This window comes from Mandrillus leucophaeus, unplaced genomic scaffold, assembly GCF_000951045.1.
Source record: "Mandrillus leucophaeus isolate KB7577 unplaced genomic scaffold, Mleu.le_1.0 Scaffold409, whole genome shotgun sequence".
Taxonomy (NCBI): Eukaryota; Metazoa; Chordata; class Mammalia; order Primates; family Cercopithecidae; genus Mandrillus; species Mandrillus leucophaeus.
The window spans coordinates 871,577-892,253 of NW_012104354.1; the positions used below are offsets into that span (position 1 = coordinate 871,577).

Sequence of the window (20,677 nt, forward strand, 5' to 3'; positions counted from 1 at the left end):
AGAATATATGAAGAGAAGTTTACTATACTACTAATCAGAGAAATGTAAATAAAGAATAATGACATCACATAATTGTAAGAAACTATAAGAACTGAATGATGAGGTCATCTAATAGTAGAAAGAATAGAACTAGTGATAATATCAAGTGCTGTTGATGAGTTAAGACATTAGATATTTTTGTGAACTGTTGGCAGAATGTAAATAACCAAAATCTTTTGAAGGGATAATTTAGCAGTGTCCATCAAAATAAAATATACATCATTTCCAGCCAGGTGTGGTAGCTCATGCATGTAATCCTAGCACTTTGCAATGTCAAGTTGGGAGGATCCCTTGAGCCCAGGATTTTGAGACCAGCCTGGGCAACATAGAGAGACTCTGTCTCTAAAAAATAATAATAATAATAAAAAAAGATCATTTATAGGACTCTATCCCAGTAGATGTACCTATAATTCCAACACTTTGGGAGGCCGAGGCAGGAGTATCACCTGAGGTCAGGAGTTCAAGACCAGCCTGGCCAACATGGTGAAACCCTGTCTCTCTTAAAAATACAAAAATTTGCTGGGTGTGGTGATGCATGCCTGTAATCCCAGCTACTAGGCAGGCTGAAGCAGAAGAATCGCTTGAATCCAGGAGGCAGAGGTTGCAGTGAGCCGAGATTATGCTACTGCACTCCAGCCTAGATGACAAGATTGAAACTGCATCTCAAAAAAAGACATGAACAACACTGTTTACGACAGCACTGTTTGTAAATAACAAAAAGTGGAAACGATCTCAATGTCTATAAATAGAATACTGGTTACCTAAAAGTGTAAGGGGGTTTGATATTTGAGAGTGGTGGGGAATAAAGAAATCTTTTACATTTTATTCTGTTTTATTATTTTACAAGCATTTCTATTTTTATTTATTTGTTTATTATTTATTTTTTTTTTGTGATGGAGTTTTGCATTTGTTGCCCAGGTTGCAGTTCAATGGCATGATCTCGGCCCACTGCAACCTCCGCCTCCTGGGTTCAGGTGATTCTCCTGCCTCAGCCTCCTGAGTAGCTGGGATTACAGGTGCCCACCACCACACCACCACGCCCGGCTAATTTTTGTATTTTTAGTAGAGATGGGGTTTCACCGTGTTGACCACACTGGTCTCAAACTCCTGACCTCAGGTGATCTGTCCGCCTCAACCTTCCAAAGTTCTGGGATTACAGGCATGAGCCACCGTGCCTGGCCTTTTACAAACATTTTTCATGGATTAATTGTATTATTAAAATTTCAATGAATAAAATAATTACATTCATAAAAGTAATATAATAATATTACATAACTCTTAGCAAAAAGAGAAGCCTGATGTGATAACTCAACTTCTGATTCCATATTAGTATATTTTCAGGTGCTTTTCCTAAATATTTTATTTCCTTGAGTGATTCATACACTTTCTTGAGGACAGAAAACCTTTTGGAACATTTTCCAACCAGAATGAGGGGATTTCCTAAATATAGTAAAAAATTCAGTTGTTTTAGCTTTTAAAATACAGCGTATTAAAAATATTCACCTTTTCTTGGGACCATTTTGTCCCTGCAATGAAACTCAACACTAGGGTGAATAATCCTCCAGATCCATGTAAACCTATACGTTGGCTGCCTAAGACAGCAGAAACACACATAGTCAAAATAAGGAATCCTCTCTTCAATGCAAGTTTTTTCTAGAATTAGATAGATATTTAGAAATTAGTTTACATTAAATATATAATACAAGATTTGACATTATCTATTATATATTTTTGACCCTTTGATATTATGTCTTTAAACATTATATTAAATGTCTAAAATTTTGATTTTCTTTCTCACTATAAATTTTAGGAGACTTACTACCAAGTAACAAAATTTACAATTAGTAATGTTTCATTTTCTGCCATATCTCTGATACTAATATCAGTAAAATGGTTAAAATATTACTTTAAGTGAAGAAGAAAAGAGACCCATACAATCTCCAGTTTCATATAACATATCCAATGAATTCTTAAAAAATATTTGAGTGTCTCTTTGGCCAATATGTTACAGCTAAATTTGGATAGAAATTATAGAAATACAAAAATAATGGCATATTTTCATTTAAGGCAGGAAATGGCTAAGTTTAAGAGTGTTGCCTTTGTCAAAGGAGAGTAGGAGTGAATTTAAGTCAGAAAATATGCAGAAATTAATGGGAACCTATCTCCCCTTAAAATATTTAAGGGAAAATTTGGGGGAAATTATCAAATATCAGTAGGCAATTTAGTAGAGAAAGGGAAAGTATAATTCAGAGGGATACTCTGCATTAAGTATATATTTTTATATTCCTTATTTGCCAAATCAGGAAGCAGAGACTTTAATCAAAGCCATGGACCTGTGTCAATCACTGCTGTGCTCAGTTTCAAGTACAGAGCAGGCATTGGAGGCTAGTTTTAGAGAAATAGAATTAAGTATCAAGTTTCATGGATCTTACCAAAGTTTAATATTTTGAAAAAAATGTCTAACACTATACTTCCATAAAATAGATTTTGTATATACCTGGTCTTCACTTGGAAAATAGCGAACAAAAAATCCCAAAACAATTCCTGCCAGCAGACTAATAGATACACTCTTTATAGAGGCTATGGCGTTATTAACTATACCACCTGTAGGGGCACACAATAAAAAAAAATTCACAAAGAAATATTTTCATATATACTACACATCAGAAGGGCAAATCTAGGTGGTTCATGAAGAAAGGTAAGCATTGTACAGAACAAATATATGAAAATGGTCTTTAAACATGTAGATCTATTTAGTCCATTAAATATATACTCTCAAATAATTTAATATATACACACAACTCAGAAATGTCCATTATATAAATAGGCCAGAAAACAAAGACTTAACGAGCCACAAGATGCTCCCCCACTTACACAGCCAACTTAAAAGACAGAGTGAGGTAGTCTGGGCGCAGTGGCTCACGCCTGTAATCCCAGCACTTTGGGAGGCTGAGGGTGGATTACTTGAGGTCAGGAGTTCAAGACCAGTCTGACCAACATGATGAAACCTCATCTCTACTAAACATACAAAAATTAGCTGGGCATGGTGGTGCACACCTGTGGTTCCAGGTACTCAGGGGGCTGAGGGAGGAGAATCATTTGAACCCGGGAGGCAGAGGTTGCAGTAAGCTGAGATCATGCCACCACACTCCAGCCTGGGTGAAAGAGGGAGACTATGCCTCCAAAAGAAAAAAAAAAAAAGACCAAGTGAGGTACAAGAATGGAGAGAGACCAAAACACCTGTGGCACTTAGCACATGGCTGGTAAGGGCTATATTAACAATTCTTCTTTGATATACTATATGAAAAAGAAACAAATGATTTTAGCATAAAAAGAAAACGTAATAACAACATAAAAATTTTTGCTCCAGGGTCAGTCCTCGAAACATTCAAGGGTCAATTAAGATTTCAGTATATTTAAGTATCTGCTTTTGGTGAAGACAAAAGGAAAAAAAATACAAAAGATTCCAGTATATTTTATATTCATTAATATTAATAAATCCATACTTGTAGTTCATTGTAATAAGTAAAAAACAAAAAAATAAAAAAAAACAGATTCTGAGTCACACAAATAGTTCAGTTAAGCTCTGGGTAGTGGATTCAATATAGTAAGTAAGCATATTTTTAGACATATTTTCTACTAAATATAACAGGCAGGGCATGGTGGGCTCACATCTTTAATCCTAGCACTTTGGGAGGCCAAGGCAGAAGGACTGCTTGAACTTCTAAGAGTTTGAGACCAGCTTGGGCAACAGAATGATATCCCATCTTTACAAGAAAATTAAAAAATTAGCCAGGTATGTGGTGTGTGCCTATAGTCCAAGTACTCAGTAGGCTGAGGGAGGAGGTCCCTTGAACTCAGGAGTTTGAGGCTGCACTCCAGCCTGGCTGACAGAGCAAGACCCTATCTCAAGAAAATAAAATATAATAAAAATAAAAAATAATATAAACAGAGTGATGTCAGCCAGATGGTGGAATGGGAAGCTCCAAGCTTTGATTCTCCACAAAGATACCAACTGAACAACAATATATGGTCTAAAAGCCTTTATGGAGTTCCATAAACCATTAAGAAGTTGTGGCCAGGTGTGGTGGCTCATGCCTGTAATCCCAGCATGTAGGGAGGCCAAGACGGGCAGATCACGAGGTCAGCAGATCAAGATCATCCTGGCTAACAGGGTGAAACCTTGTGTCTACTAAAAATACAAAAAAATTAGCCGGGCATGGTGGTGGGCACCTGTAGTCCCAGCTACTCGGGAGGCTGAGGCAGGAGAATGGCGTGAACCTGGGAGGCGGAGCTTGCAGTGAGCTGAGATCATGCCACTGCACTTTAGCCTGAGTGAAAGAGTGAGACTCTGTCTCAAAAGCAAACAAACAAACAAACAAACAAACAAAAAACCATTAAGAAGTTGTAGTAGCACAGACAAGTGCAAAGCCAAGAATAGTGGCATTGAACAAATAAGATAAGCTGTTGTATTATACTCATGATACCCCTTCCCCAAGCTGGAATAGGTTGGTGTGGCTGGGAGAAAGCACTCCACTTGCAGCTTCTCCATTAGCAGGGAAAGAGAAGACTGGAATGTAACAGTTTTATGAGGCTACCTGAAGCTCTCTCTCTCTCTAACTTGACACCTAACCAGCATACTTTGGATACGTGGGAGCCACTGAGAATAAAGGAGAGGTCAGAGATGATGCAGCACCAGGGAACCTGCAGTACCACAGGCAGACAGATACCAGAGGGAGCAACAGCTCCAGAAAAAGAAACTGGCAAACCTCTACTTGGGATATTGCATGTATAAACCCAAAGAAGATGCATTCCCAGAAAAGGTTTGAGAGGCCGCTGGAGCCTATAGCCATGCTGATTCAGGTAAAGGTCTTCCGTATGAAGCCAGCTGATAAAAACTGGGAGAAGTGGCAGTTTTTTCAAACGTCCAAATCTTGGCAAAAATAAATAAAAAATAACACGGCATAAGAAGAAACAGAGAAACCTAATGACTAAATTAAAGGAGCAAAATAAATCTCCAGAAACCAACCCTAAAGAAATAGATAAATGAGTTACCTGACAAAGAATCCAAATTAACTCTCTTAATGAAGCCCAATGACAACAGAAATAGACAACTAAATGAAAGTAGGAAATAATTAATGAACAAAATGAAAATACTAATAAAGAGATAGAAACAAACAAACAAAAAAACAAAAGGAATCATACAGAAACTCTGGAGCTAAGGAATACAATAGCTAATTGAAAAATTCACTATAGGAAATCACCAACAGATTGTGTAACTAACTGCTCAGTGGGTTCACCTTGTGACCTGCCTAGACAGGGCTGATTTATCAAGACAGGGGAATTGCAATGGAGAAACAGTAATACATGCAGAGCCAGCTGTGTGGGACTCCAGAGTTTTATTATTACTCAAATCAGTCTCCCCGAGTATTCAGGGATCAGAAGTTTTAAAGATAATTTGGCAGGTAGGGGCTTGGGAAGTAGGGATTTGTAAGGTTGGAGATGAAATCATAGGGGGTTGAAGTGATGTTTTCTTGCTGTCTTCTGTTTGTAGGTGGTATGGCAGAACTAGTTGAGCCAGATTACCAATCTGGGTGGTATCAGCTGATTCATCTAGTGCAGGGTCTGCAAAATATCTCAAGCACCGATTTTAGGTTTTACAATAATAATGTTATTCTCAGGAGCAATTTGGAGAGGTTCAGATTCTTGGAGCCAGAGGCTGCATAACCCCTAAACTGTAATTTCTAATGTTGTAGCTAATTTGTTTATCCTGCAAAGGCAGACTGGTCCCCAGGCAAGAAGGGGATCTCTTCGGGAGATGGCTATTATCAACTTTGTTTCAGAGTCAAACCATGAACTGAATACCTTCCCAAAATTAGTTCATCCTACTACTAGGAATGGACAAGGACAGTTTAAATGTTAGAAGCAAGATGGAGTTGATTAGGTCTGATCTCTTTCACTGTCATAATTTCTTCAGTTACAATTTTTGCAAAGGTGTTTTCAATAACATCAAGCAGAAGAAAGAATCAGTGAAACTGAAGACTAGTCATTTGGAATTACAGAGTCAGAGGAGCAAAAGGGAAAAGGAATGAAGAGTGAAGACAGCCTAAGAGACTTATAGGATGCCATCAAGCAGATCAATGTATGCATTATGAAAGTTTCAGAAGGAGAAGAGAAAAATAAAGGGGTAGAGAGCCAGTTAAAAAAATAATGACCAAAAACTCAAATTTAAGGAAGGAAATGAACATACAAATCCAAGAGGCTCAAAGAACTCCAAGTTAAATAATTTGCAAAAAACCTACAATGAGACACCTTATAATCAAACTGTCAAAAGTCAAAGACAAAGAGAGAATCTTGAAAGGAACAGGATCAAAGCAATTTTTCACATACAAGGGAGATGTCATATGGCTATCAGTGGAATTCACAGCAAAATCTCTACAGGCCAGAAGAGAATGGGATGATATATTAAAAGGGCTGAAAAAAAAAACAAAAAAACTGTCAACCAAGAACTGTATAGCCAGTAAAACTGCACTTCAAAAATGAAGGACAAACAAAGAGTTCCCCAGAGAAGTAAAAGCTGAGGGAGTCAATCACCACTAGATCTACCTTACAAAAAATGTTAAAGGGAGTCCTTAGGTGGAAATGAAAGGATATTGGATAGAAATACAAAAGCATACAAAATATAAACTTCTTTGGTAAAGGTAAATATATGAGTGAACACAGAATCCTGTAATACTGTAATGGTGGTAAGTAAAACACTTTTCTTCTTCACTTGTTTCTTTTTCTTTTTTGAGACAGAGTCTTGCTCTGTTGCCCAGGCTGGAGTGCAGTGGTTTGATCATGGCTCACTGCAGCCTTGCAGCCCTGGGCTACAGCAATCCTCCCAATTCAGCCTCCTAGGTGTCTGGGACTACAGACATGCACCACCACACTCAGATAATATTTTTAAATTTTTAGTATTGATAAGGTCTTGCTGGTCTCAAACTCCTAGGCTCAAGCGATCCTCCCACTTTGGCCACTCAAAGTGCTGGGACTACAGGTGTAAGACACCACACCCAGCCTGTAATTCACTTGTAATTGAAGCATGGAATTTAAAAGGTAAAAGCATAACATTACTTTATTAAATTATATAAACAATATAAAAATATGTATTGTGTGACACTGATAAAGTGAGAAGGAGAGGTAAAGAAGTAGAGTTTTTGTATGTGATTAAAGTTGTTGTCAATTTAAAATAGATTATTATAACTATAAGATATTTTCATGTAATTCTACAGTAACCACAAAGAAAAGACCTATAGAAGATACACAAATAAAAATGAGAAAGGAATCAAAGCATGTCCCTACCGAAAAAAAGAAATCAGTGAAACATAAAGGGAGGCAGGAAGAGAGGAAAAGTGGAACAAAATAGCTGCAAGACATATAGAAAACAATTAACAAAATGACAATAGTAAGCCCTTCCTTATCAATAACTAATTTAAATGCAAATAGGCTAATTTTCCAATCAAAAGACAGAGACTGGCTGAATGGATTTTAAAAAATCTAAATATATACTACATGCAAGAGACTCACATTAGATCTAAAGACACACAAAGGTTGAAAGTGAAAGGATGGAAAAAGATACTCATTGCAGTTGGTAACCAAAAGAGAACAAGGATGGCCATACTTAGACAAAATAGAGTTTAAGTCAACTAGTAGCATAAGAGACAAGGACATTACATAATAATAAAAGGGCCAATTGACCAAGAAGATATAGCAATTATAAATATATATGCAACTAACAGTACAGCATCCAAATATATGAAGCCAAACTAGACAGAATTGAGGGGCAACATAGATAACAACATCATAATAACAGAAAACTCCAATATTCCACTTTGAGTTATAGATACAACAACCGGACAGAAGATCAACTGGAAAACAGAGAACTTGAACAACATTATAGACCAGTTGGACCTATCTAACATATACAGAACACTTCACCCAATAATAGCAAAATACACTTTCTTCTCAAGTACATACCAAGACTTTTCCAGGATAGATGGCATGCTAGTCCACAAAACAAGTTTTTAAAAATTCAAGAAAACTGAACTCATACTAAGTATCTTTTCTGACCATAATAAAGTGACATTAGAAATTCATAGCAGAAGGAAAAAGGAAAAGTAATAAATACGTGGAAATTACAAAAATATACTCTCTTAAACAACCAGTTGGCCTGTATGGTTAATATTAATTGTCAATTCAATTGAGGGACGCTTAGATGCTTGATAAAGCACTTCGTCTGAGTATATCTGTGAGGGTGCTGCCAGAGGAGAATGATGCATGAGTTAGTGAACTGAGAAAGACCTGTCCTCACTGTGGGTAGGCATCATGCAATTGGCCGCAAGTGCGGCTAGAACAAAAAAGGCAGAAGAATGGGAACATTCAGCTTGCTTGGATTTCTTTTTTATGTACTCTCTCTCTCTTCCAGAGCAGTATGCCTTTTTCTCCTCTTGCCCTTGCACATCAAACTCTAGGTTCTTTGGCCTTTGGACCCTGGGACTTGCATCAGCAGCCTTTTGGGAGCTCTCAGGCCTTTGGCCTCAGACTAGTGGCTGTACTGTCAGCTTCCCCGGTTTTGAGACATTCAGATTTGGACTGAGCCATGTCACTGGCTTCCTTGGGAGCCATGCGCTAGGTTTCTCTCATTTTCCAGCTTATAGATGGCCTATTGTGGGACTTTGCCTTTGTAATCATGTGAGCCAATCCTGCTTAATAAATTATATTTCATATATATATAAATATATTCTCTTTTATATGCATATATCTATATCTATATCTATATCTATATCTATATCTATATCTATATCTATATCTATATTTCCTATTGGTTCTGACCCTCTGGAGAACTCTGATGAATTCAGTCAAAGAATAAGTCACAAGGAAAATTAGAAAATGTCTTGAGACAAATAAAAGTGGAAACACAACATTCCAAAGCTTGTGGGATGCAGCAAAATCAATATTAAGAGGACAGTTTATATATCTAACTACCTACATTAAAAAATAAGAAAGATCTAAAATCAGCAACTTAGCTTTACACCTCAAGAAACTAGAAAAAGAAGAACAAACTCAACCCAATGTTAGCAAAAGGAAGGAAATAATAAAGTCTAGAGCAGAAGGCCGGGTACAGTGGCTCATGACTGTAATCCCAGCACTTTGGGAGGCCGAGGCGGGCGGATCACCTGAGGTCGAGAGTTCGAGACCAGCCTGAGCAACATAGAGAAACCTGTCTCTACTAAAAAATACAAAATTAGCCGGGCATGGTGGCACATGCCTATAATCCCAGCTACTCTGGAGGCTGAGGTAGGACAGTCACTTGAACCGGGAGGTGGAGGTTGCAGTGAGCTGAGATTGTGCCATTGCACTCCAGCCTGGGCGATAAGAGCGAAACGCCATCTCAAAGAAAAAAAAAAGTCTAGAGAATAGAAAAAACCCTGTGAAACTAGTTGTTGTTTCAAAGTTCAACAAAATTGACAAATCATCAGATAGAATACCTAAGAAAAACATAAAGAAGACTCAACTTCTTTTAGGAACAAAAGAGAAGACATTGCAATGGATAATACAGAAATAAAAAGGATTCTAAGAGTCTACTATGAATGATTATATACTGACAAGTTGGATAACCTAGGAGAAATGAACAGATTCCCAGTAACATGCAAGTTACCAAGACTAAGTCACAAAATAAAAAATCTTAATAGACCTATAACTAGTAACCGAATCAGGAATCAAAAACCTCCCAGCAAAGAAAAGCCCAGGACCAGATTACTTCACTGCAAAATTCTACCAAATATTTAAAGAATTAACACCAATTCCTAGCTGGGTGTGGTGGCTTACATCTGTAACCCCAGCAGTTTGGGAGGCCAAGGTGGAGGATTGCTTGAGTACAAGAGTTCGAGACCAACCTGGGCATCACAGTGAGACTTCATCTCTACAAAAAATAAAAAATTTATCTGAGCATAGTGATGTGTGCTTGAGGCTACTCAGGAGGCTGAGGTAGAAAAATCGCTTAAGCTTGGGAGGTTGAGACTGCAGTGAGCCATGAAAGAGCACTGCACTCCAACCTGGGTGACAGAGTGAGATCCTATCTCCTGGGTGACAGGGTAAGACCCTATCTCAAAAACAAACAAACAAAAAACCCAATTCTTCTTAAACTCTTCTAAAAGTTTGAAGAGGAGGGAATACTTCCAAACTCATTTTATGAGGTCAGTATTACTCAGATATCAAATATAAACAAAGATACTATAAGGAAAGAAAACTGCATACTAATATCTCTGATGAATATGCAAAACCCCTTAACACAATACTAGCAAATATAGTTCAGCCACATATGAATAGTAGTATACAGCATGAACAAAGTGGGATTTATCTCTGAAATGCAAACTGATGCAAAATGACTTTTGTATGGGTTCACACAAAAATTATTCAATGTAATACAGCACATCAACAGGGTAAAGGACAAAAATCACATGATCATCTTATTTAATGCAGAAAAAGTATTTGACAAATCCAATATCCTTTTGTGATAAAAACACTCAGCAAACTAGGAACAGAAGCAAAATACCTCAACATGATAAAAGCCATATATGAAAAGCCACAGTCAATATCATACTCAATGGTGAAAACTAAAAACTTTCTTCCTAAGGCCAGGAACATGGCAAGATTGTCCACTCTCTCTTTCCTTCTATTCTCATGGTACTGGAAGTCTTTGCCAGAGAAATTAGGCAAGAAAAAGAAATAAAAGTTATCTAAATTGGAAAAAAAAAAGAGAAAAGTATCTCTTTTTACAGATGGTATGATCTTATATGTAGAAAACCCTAAAATTTCCACAAAAAAACTTAGAATTAACTTAAAAAACTCAGCAAAGGTGCAGGATACCAAATCAACACTCAAAAATCAGTTGTGTATCCAAACTAACAATGAAAAACCAGGAAAGGAAACAAAGAAAATAATACCGTTTCCAATAGCATCAAAAAGAATAAAACAGGAATAAATATAACAAAGCAGTTGGAAGACTTGTACACTAAAAACTACAGAACATTTCTGAAAGAAATTAATGATACACAAAGTGGAAAGACATTCATGTTCATGGATTGGAAGACTTAATATAGTTAAGATGGCCACACTACCCAAAGTGATCTTCAGATTCATTGCAATCCCTAGCAATATCCTAATGACTTTTTTGGGGGTAGAAATAGAAAAAATAATCCTAATATTTATATGGAACCCCAAAGGATTTCAAATAGCCAAAACAATTTTGAGAAAGAAAAACAAAGCTGGAGGCTCCAAACTTCAAGATTTCAAAATATGTTAGAGAGCTTCAGTAATCAAAACCACGTGGTACTGGCATAAAGACAGATACATTCACCAAAGGAACAGAATAGAAAGCTCAGAAATAAACCCTTACATGTATGGGCAAACAATTTTTGAAAAGGGTGCGCAAGACTGCACAATGGAGAAAGAACAGTCTCTTCTACAGCTAGTGAAGGGGAAAATGGATATCCACAAGCAAGAGAATGAAGTTGAGAAAAGCTTTGTGACATTTAATTGAGCAATGATTTCTTAGATATGATACCAAAAGCATAGGCAACAAAAGCAAATATAGACATATTAGACTACATCAAGTTTAAAAACTTTTGCATGACAAAGGAAGCAATCAACACAGTAAGAAGGCAATGCTCAGAATAGGAGAAAATAATTGAAAACCAAATACCTGATAAGGGGTTAATATCTAAAATATATACAGGACAACAACTCAATAACAGAACAACCTAAATGAGAAATGGTCAATTGACTTTGCTATGGTCCAAATGTTTACGTTCTCCCAAAATTCATATGCTGGAGCCTAATATTCAATGTGATAATATTAAGAGGTGGGGCATTTTAGAGATGATTAGGTCATGAAGTCATAGCCCTCGGAAATGGGACTAGGGCCTTTACAAAAGAAGCTTAAGGGAGTTTGTTTTCCCCTTTGAACATGTGAGGACACAGAGAAGGTGCTATCTATAGTGAATAGGCTCTCACTAGTCACTGAGTCTGTTGTAGCCTAAATCTCAAACTTCCCACATTCCAGAACTGCAAGAAATAAGTTTCTGTTTTCATCAATTACCCAGCCTAAGGTATTTTGTTATAGCAGCAGGAATGGACTAAGATGAACTTGAATAGACATTTCTCCAAAAAAAATACAAATGGCCAACTAGTATTGTGAACCCAACACTACATGAAAGCTGCCAAAGCTTGGGGGAATTGAACTCTCTGAAGCAACAGCCTGAGCTGTACGTTGGCTCCTTTTAGCCATGGCTGGGACACAGGACACCAAGTCCCAAGACTGCCCAGAGTAGCAAAGCTCTGGGCCTGGCCCACAAAACCATTTTTTTCCTTGTAGGCCTCCAACCCTGTGATGTGAGGGGCTGTCGTGAAGAACTCTGACATGTCCTGGAGACAATTTCCCCATTATCTTGGCAATTAACATTTGGCTCCTTGTTACTTCTGCAAATTTCTGCAGTCAGCTTGAATTTCTCCCCAGAAAATGGGTTTTTCTTTTCTATCACATCATCAGGCTGCAAATTTTCCAAACTTTTATGCTCTGCCTCCCTTTTAAACATAAGCTCCAATTCTAAACCATCTTTTTGTGAATGCATAAAACTGAACTCTTTTAAGAGCACTCAGGTCATATCTTGAACACTTTGCTGCTTAGAAATGTCTTCTACCAGATGTCCTGGATGGGTTCCAAGATGGCCAAATAGGAACAGCTCTGGTCTGCAGCTCCTAGTATGATTGATGCATAAGACAGGAGATTTCTGCATTTCCAACTGAGGTACCTGGTTACTCTTATTGGGATTAGTTGGACAGTGGATGCAGGCACACGGAGGGTGAGCTGAATCAGGGCAGGGTGTCATCTCACCTGGGAAGCGCAAGGGGTTAGGGGATTTTCTTTTCCTGGCCAAGGGAAGCTGTGACAGACTACCTGGAAAAATAGGACACTCCCACCCAAATACTATACTTTTCCCAAGGTCTTAGCAACCAGCAGACAAGGTGATTCTCTCCCGTGCCTGGCTCAGTGGGTCCCATGCCCACAGAGCCTTGCTCATTGCTAGGGCAGCAGTCTGAGATTGATCTGCAAGGTGGCAGTCTGGCTGGCGGAGGGGCGTCTGCCATTGCTGAGACTTGAGTAGGTAAACAAAGTGACCAGGAAGCTTGAACTGGGTGAAGCCCACTGCAGCTCAACAAGGCCCACTGTCTCTAGACTCCTCCTTTGCGGGCAGGGCATAGCTGAGCAAAAGGCAGCAACTTCTGCAGACTTAAACGTCCCTGTCTGACAGCACTGAGAGCAGTGGTTCTCCCAGTATGGCGTTTGAGTTCTGAGAATGAACAGACTGCCTCCTCAAGTGGCTCCCTAACCTCCGTGTAGCCTAACTGGGAGACACCTCACAGTAGGGGCTGACAGACACCTCATATAGGCGGCTGCCCCTCTGGGATGAAGCTTCCAGTGGAAGGATCAGGCAGCAATATTTACTGTCCTGCAATATTTGCTGTTCTGCAGCCTCCACTGGTGATACCCAGGCAGACAGGGTCTGGAGTGGAACTCCAGCAAACTCCAACAGACCTGCAGCTGAGGGACCTGACTGTTAGAAGGAAAACTAACAAACAGAAAGGAATAGCATCAATATTAACAAAAAGGTCATCTACACCAAAACCCCATTTGTAAGTCACCAACATCAAAGACCAAAGGTAGATAAAACCACAAGGATGGGGAGAAACCAGAGCAGAAAAGCTGAAAATTCTAAAAACCAGAGCACCTCTTCTCCTCCAAAAGATCGCAGCTCCTCATCAGCAATGGAACAAAGCTGGATGGATAATGATTTTGACAGGCTGACAGAAGGAGGCTTCAGAAGGTCAGTAATAACAAACTTCTCTGAGCTAAAGGAGGATGTTTGAACTCATCACAAGGATGCTAAAAACCTTGAAAAAAGATTAGACAAATGCTTACAAGAATAAACAGTGTAGAGAAGATCTTAAAAGACCCAATGGAGCTGAAAACCATGGCACGAGAACTTCGTGATGCATGCACAAGCTTCAGTAGCTGATTCGATCAGGTGGAAGAAAGGGTATCAGTGATTGAAGATAAAATAAATGAAATAAAGCAAGAAGAGAAGTTTAAAGAAAAAAGCATAAAAAATAAATGAACAAAGTCTCCAAGAAATATGGGACTATGTGAAAAGACCAAATCTACGTTTCATTGGGATACCTGAAAGTGATGGGGAGAATGGAACCCAGTTGGAAAATACCTTCAGGATATTATCCAGGAGAACTTCCCCAACCTGGCAAGGCAGGCCAACATTCAAATTCAGGAAATAGAACGCCACAAAGATACTCTTTGAGAAGAGCAACCCCAAGACACATACTTGTCAGATTCACCAAGGTTGAAATGAAGGAAAAAGTGTTAAAGGCAGCCAGAGAGAAAGGTTGAGTTACCCACAAAGGGAAGCCCGTCAGACTAACAGCGGATCTCTCCGCAGAAACTCTTGAAGCCAGAAGAGAGTGGGGGCCGGTATTCAACATTCTTAAAGAAAAGAATTTTAAACCCAGAATTTCATATCCAGCCAACCTAAGCTTCATAAGTGAAGGAGAAATAAAATCCTTTACAGACAAGCAAATGCTGAGAGATTTTGTCACCACCAGGCCTGCCTTACAAGAGCTCCTGAAGGAAGCACTAAACATGGAAAGAAACAACCAGTACCATCCACGGCAAAACATGCCAAATTGTAAAGACTATCGATGCTATGGAGAAACTGCATCAATTAATGGACGAAATAACCAGTGAACATCATAATGACAGGATTAAATTCACACATAATAATATTAACCTTAAATGTAAATGGGCTAAATGCTCCAATTAAAAGACACAGACTGGCAAATTGGATAAAGAGTCAAGACCCATCAGTGTGCTGTATACAGGAGACCCATCTCATGTGCAAAGACGCACATAGGCTCAAAATAAAGGGATGGAGGAAGATCTACCAAGCAAATGGAAAGCAAAAAATAGCAGGTATTACAATCCTAGTCTCTGATAAAACAGACTTTAAACCAACAAAGATCAAATGAGACAAAGAAAGCCATTACATAATGATAAAGGGATCAATTCAACAAGAAGAGCTAACTATCCTAAATACATATGCACCCAATACAAGAGCACCCAGATTCATAAAGCAAGTCCTTAGAGACTTACAAAGAGACGTAGACTTCTGCACAATAATAATGGGAGACTTTAACACCCCACTGTCAATATTAGACAGATCAACGAGACAGAAGGTTAACAAGGATATCCGGGACTTGAACTCAGCTCTGCAACAAGCAGACCTAATAGACATCCACAGAAATCTCTACCCCAAATCAACAGAATATACATTTTTCTCAGCACCATATCACACTTATTCTAAAATTGACCACATAGTTGGAAGTAAAGTACTCCTCAGCAAATGTAAAAGAACAGAAATCACAACAAACTGTCAGACCACAGTGCAATCTAATAGAACTTAAGATTAAGAAACTCACTCAAAACTGCACAACTACATGGAAACTGAACAATTTGCTCCTGAATGACTGCTGGGTAAATAACAAAATAAAGGTAGAAATAAAGGTGTTCTTTGAAACCAATGAGAACAAAGACAGTTGTGTGATTCTCCCAGACATACCAGAATCTCTGGGACACATTTAAAGCAGTGTGTAGAGGGAAATTTATAGAACTAAATGCCCGCAAGAGAAAGCAGGAAAGATCTAAAATTGACACCCTAAAATCACAATTAAAAGAATTAGAGAAGCAATGGCAAACACATTCAAAAGCTAGCAGAAGGCAAGAAATAGCTAAGATCAGAGCAGAACTGAAGGAGATAGAGACACAAAAAAACCCTTCCAAAAATCAACGAATCCAGGAACTGGTTTTTTGAAAAGATTAACAAAATTGATAGACTGCTAGCAAGACTAATGAAGAAGAAAAGAGAGAGGAATCAAATAGATGCAATAAAAAATGATAAAGGGGATATCACCACCAATTGCAAATAAATACAAACTACCATCACAGAATATTATAAACACCTCTCCACAAATAAATTAGAACATCTAGAAGAAAGGGATACATTTCTGGACACATGCAGACTTCTAAGACTAAACCAGAAAGAAGCTGAATCTCTGAATAGACCAATAACAGGTTCTGAAATTGAGGCAATAATTAACAGCCTACCAAACAAAGAGTCCAGGACCAGATGGATTCACAGGCGAATTCTACCAGAGGTACAAAGAGGAGCTGGTACCATTACTTCTGAAACTATTCCAATCAACAGAAAAAGAGGGAATCCTCTGTAACTCATTTTATGAGGCCAACATCATCCTGATACCAAAGCCTGGCAGAGACACAACAAAAAAAGAGAATTTATACCAATATCCCTGATAAACATCGATGCAAAAATCTTCAATAAAATACTGGCAAACTGAATCCAGCAGCACATCAAACAGCTTATCCACCACGATCAAGTTGGCTTCATCCCTGGGATGCAAGACTGGTTCAACATAGGAGAATCAATAAACGTAATCCATCACATAACAGAACCAATGACAAAAAACACATGATTATCTCAATAGATGCAGAAAAGGCCTTCAATAAAATTCAATAGCGTTTCATGCTAAAAAAAAATCAGTAAACTAGGTATTGATGGAATGTATCTCAAAATAATGAGAGCTATTTATGACAAACCCACAGCCAATATCATACTGAATGGGCAAAAACTGGAAGCATTCCCCTTGAAAACTGGCACAAGACAGGAATACCCTCTCTCTCCACTCCTATTCAACATAGTATTGGAAGCTCTGGCCAGGGCAATCAGGCAAGAGCAAGAGAAAGAAATAAACAGTATTCCATTAGGAAAAGAGGAAGTCAAATTGTCCCTGTTTGCAGCTGACATGTTGTATACTTAAAAAACCCCATCGTTTCAGCCCAAAATATCTTAAGCTGATAAGCAACTTCAGCAAAGTCTCAGGATACAAAATTAATGTGCAAAAATCACAAGGATTCCTATACACCATTAAGAGACAAATAGAGGGCCAAATCATGAGTGAACTGCCATCCACAATTACTACAAAGAGAATAAAATACCTAGGAATCCAACTTACAAGGAGTGTGAAGGGCCTCTCCAAGGAGAACTACAAACCACTGCTCAGTAAAATAAAAGAGGACACAAACAAATGGAAGAATATTCTGTGCTCATGGAATAGCATGGAAGAATCAATATTGTGAAAATGGCCACACTGCCTAAAGTAATTTATAGATTCAATGCCATCCCCATTAAGCTACCAATGACTTTCTTTGCAGAATTGGAAAAAAACTACTTTAAAGTTCATATGGAACCAAAAAAGAGCCCACATTGCCAAGACAATCCTAAGTAAAAAGAACAAAGCTGGAGGCATCATGCTACCTGACTTAAAACTATACTACAAGGCTACAGTAACCAAAGCAGTATGGTACTGATACCAAAACAGATATATAGACCAATGGAAAAGAACAGAGGTCTCAGAAATAAGACCACACATCTACAACCATCTGATCTTTGACTAACCTGACAAAAACAAGAAATGGGGAAAGCATTGCCTATTTAATAAACGATGCTGGGAAAACTGGCTAGCCTTATGTAGAAAGTTGAAACTGGATCCCTTCCTTACACCTTACACAAAAATTAATTCAAGATGGATTAAAGACTTAAATTTTAGACCTAAAACCATAAAAACCCTAGAAGAATACCTAGGCAATACCATTCAGGACATAGGCATGGGTAAGAACTTCATGACTAAAACACCAAAAGCAATGGCAACAAAAGCCAAAATAGACAAATGGGATCTAAGTAAACTACAGAGCTTCCGCATGGCAAAAGAAACTACCATCAGCGTGAACAGGCAACTTACAGAATGGGAGAAAATTTTTGCAATCTACCCATCTGACAAAGAAAGAATTCAAACAAATTTACAAGAAGAAAACAAACAACCCCATCAAAAAGTGGGCAAAGGATATAAACAGACACTTCTCAAAAGAAGACATCTATGCAGCCAACAGACACATGAAAAAATGCTCATCATCAGTGGTCATCAGAGAAATGCAAATCAAAACCACAAAGAGATACCATCTCATGCCAGTTAGAATGGCAATCATTAAAAAGTCAGGAAACAACAGGTGCTGGAGAGGATGTGGAGAAATAGGAACGCTTTTACACTGTCGGTGGGAGTGTAAATTAGTTGAACCATTGTGGAACACATTGTGGCAATTCCTCAAGGATCTAGAACTAGAAATACCATTTGACCCAGCAATCCCATTATTGGGTATACACCCAAAAGATTATAAATCATGTTACTATAAAGGCACATGTACACGTATGTTTATTGTGGCACTATCCACAATAGCAAAGACTTGGAACCAACCCAAATGTCCATCAATAATGCACTGGATTAAGAAACTGTAGCATATATACACCATGGAATAGTATGTAGTCATAAAAAAGGATGAGTTCATGTCCTTTGCAGGGACACAGATGAAGCTGGAAACCATCATTCTCAGCAAACTATCACAAGGACAGAAAACACCGCATGTTCTCACTCACAGGTGGGAACTGAACAATGAGATCACTTGGACACAGGGCAGGGAGCATCACACGCTGGGGCCTGTCATGGGGTGGGGGGGAGTGGGAAGGGATAGCATTAAGACAAATACCTAATGTAAATGACAAGTTAATGAGTGCAGCAAACCAACATGGCACATGTATACATATGTTACAAACCTGCACGTTGTGCACATGTATCCTAGAACTTAACAAAAAAAAAAAAAACAAAAACGAAATTTATTCTACCAGATGTCCTCAATCATCTCTGTCAATTTCAAAGTTCCATAAATCTCTAGGGCAGAGACAAAATGCCACCAGTCTCTTTGCTAAAGCACAGCAAGAGTGACCTTTACTTCAGTTCCCAACAAGTTCTTCAACTCCATCTCAGACCTCCTCAGCGTGGACTTCACTGTCCTTGTCACTATCAGCAGTTTGGTCAAAGTCATTCAACAAGTCTCTAGGAAGTTCCAAACTTTCCCACATCTTCTTGTCTTCTTCTGAGTCCTCCAAACTGTTCCAACCTCTGCCCATTATACAGTTCCAAAGTCACTTCCACATTCTCAGGTATCTCATAGCAATACCCCATTACCTCGGTATCAAAATCTGTATTAGTCATGGTTCTCTAGAGGGATACAACTAACAGGATATATATATGTATGAAAGGGAGTTTATTAAGGAGAATTGAATCACACCGTCACAAAGTGAAGTCCCACAACAGGCCGTCTGCAAGCTGAGGAGCAAGGAATCCGCTATTGCCTCAGTCCGAGTCCCAAACCTCAAAAGTAGGGAAACCGACAGTCCAAGCCTTGAGTCTCTGGATGAAGGCCTGAGAGCCCCTGGAAAACAACTGGAGTAAGTCCAAAAGTCCAAAAGCCGAAGAACTTGGAGTCTGATATTTGAGGGCAGGAAGCATCCAGCATGGGAGAAAGATGAGGGCCAGAAGACTCAGCAAGTCAGTTTCTCCTAACCTTCTTCTGCCTGCTTTATTCTAGCCATGCCGGCAGCAGATTGTATGGTACCCCCCGACATTGAGGGTGAATCTGCCTCTCCCAGTCCACTAAATAAACGTTAATCTCCTTTGGCAACACCCTCACAGACACATCCAGGATCAACACTTTGGATCCTTCAATCCAATCAAGTTGACACTTACTTAATATTAACCTTCACAATGTAATATTCATCCCATTTGTAATTTTCCTTTAATATATAAGCTCCTTGAGAACATGCACCACTTGATCTTGTCTCCCTGTTGTGTTGGGAGGCAGTGGAGAAGAGTAGACTTAAATGTGTGGGTGTGGAGTCAGACTGCCAGATTTCATCTTGGCTCCTCTACTTATTTGATCTCTGACCTTGAGTAAATTACTTAACATCTTTCTCAGTTTCCTTACCTGTAAATGAGTGGTGACATATATGGAACTTAGAACAAGAGCCAAGCAAGTATTCAATAAAAGCAAATGTTGTTGCTTACTATTTATCCTCAGTGTTTAGCATAGTAGCCGGCAAAAGGAAGGGGATTTTTTTTTTTTTCTTTTTTGCAGACAGTCTCCCTATGTTACCCAGCCTGGAGCACAATGGTGTGATCTTGGCTCACTGCAACCTCTGCCTCCTGGGTTTAAGCGATTCTTGTGCCTCAGCCTCCTGAGTAGCTGGGATTACAGACCTGTGCCACGATACGCAGCTAACTTTTTGTATTTTTAGTAGAGATGGGGCTTTGCTATGTTGGCCAGGCTGGTCTTGAACTCCTGTCCTCAAGTGATCCACCTGCCTTGGCCTCCCAAAGTGTTGGGATTATAGGCGTGAGCCTCTGGGCCCAGCCTGGAAATATTTTTTTGAAAGAGGACTGATAACAATATTTTTTGAAAGAATGAGGCCGGGCGCGGTGGCTCAAGCCTGTAATCCCAGCACTTTGGGAGGCAGAGACGGGCGGATCACGAGGTCAGGAGATCGAGACCATCCTGGCTAAC

The 20,677-nt window shown here is 38.8% G+C and overlaps 1 protein-coding gene across 2 annotated transcripts in view; it reads right to left on the minus strand.

Moving 5' to 3' along the window:
- Positions 1-20,677, minus strand: part of SLC9B1 (solute carrier family 9, subfamily B (NHA1, cation proton antiporter 1), member 1) — a 143,256-nt gene that overhangs the window by 7,937 nt on the left and 114,642 nt on the right. For both annotated transcript variants that reach the window (XM_011992280.1, XM_011992279.1), the window contains exons 8-9: positions 2,537-2,643; positions 1,543-1,692 (exon numbers count right to left, since the gene is read on the minus strand). In XM_011992280.1, the coding sequence (XP_011847670.1) occupies positions 1,543-1,692; positions 2,537-2,643 (257 nt within the window). The remainder of the gene's footprint in view (positions 1-1,542; positions 1,693-2,536; positions 2,644-20,677) is intronic.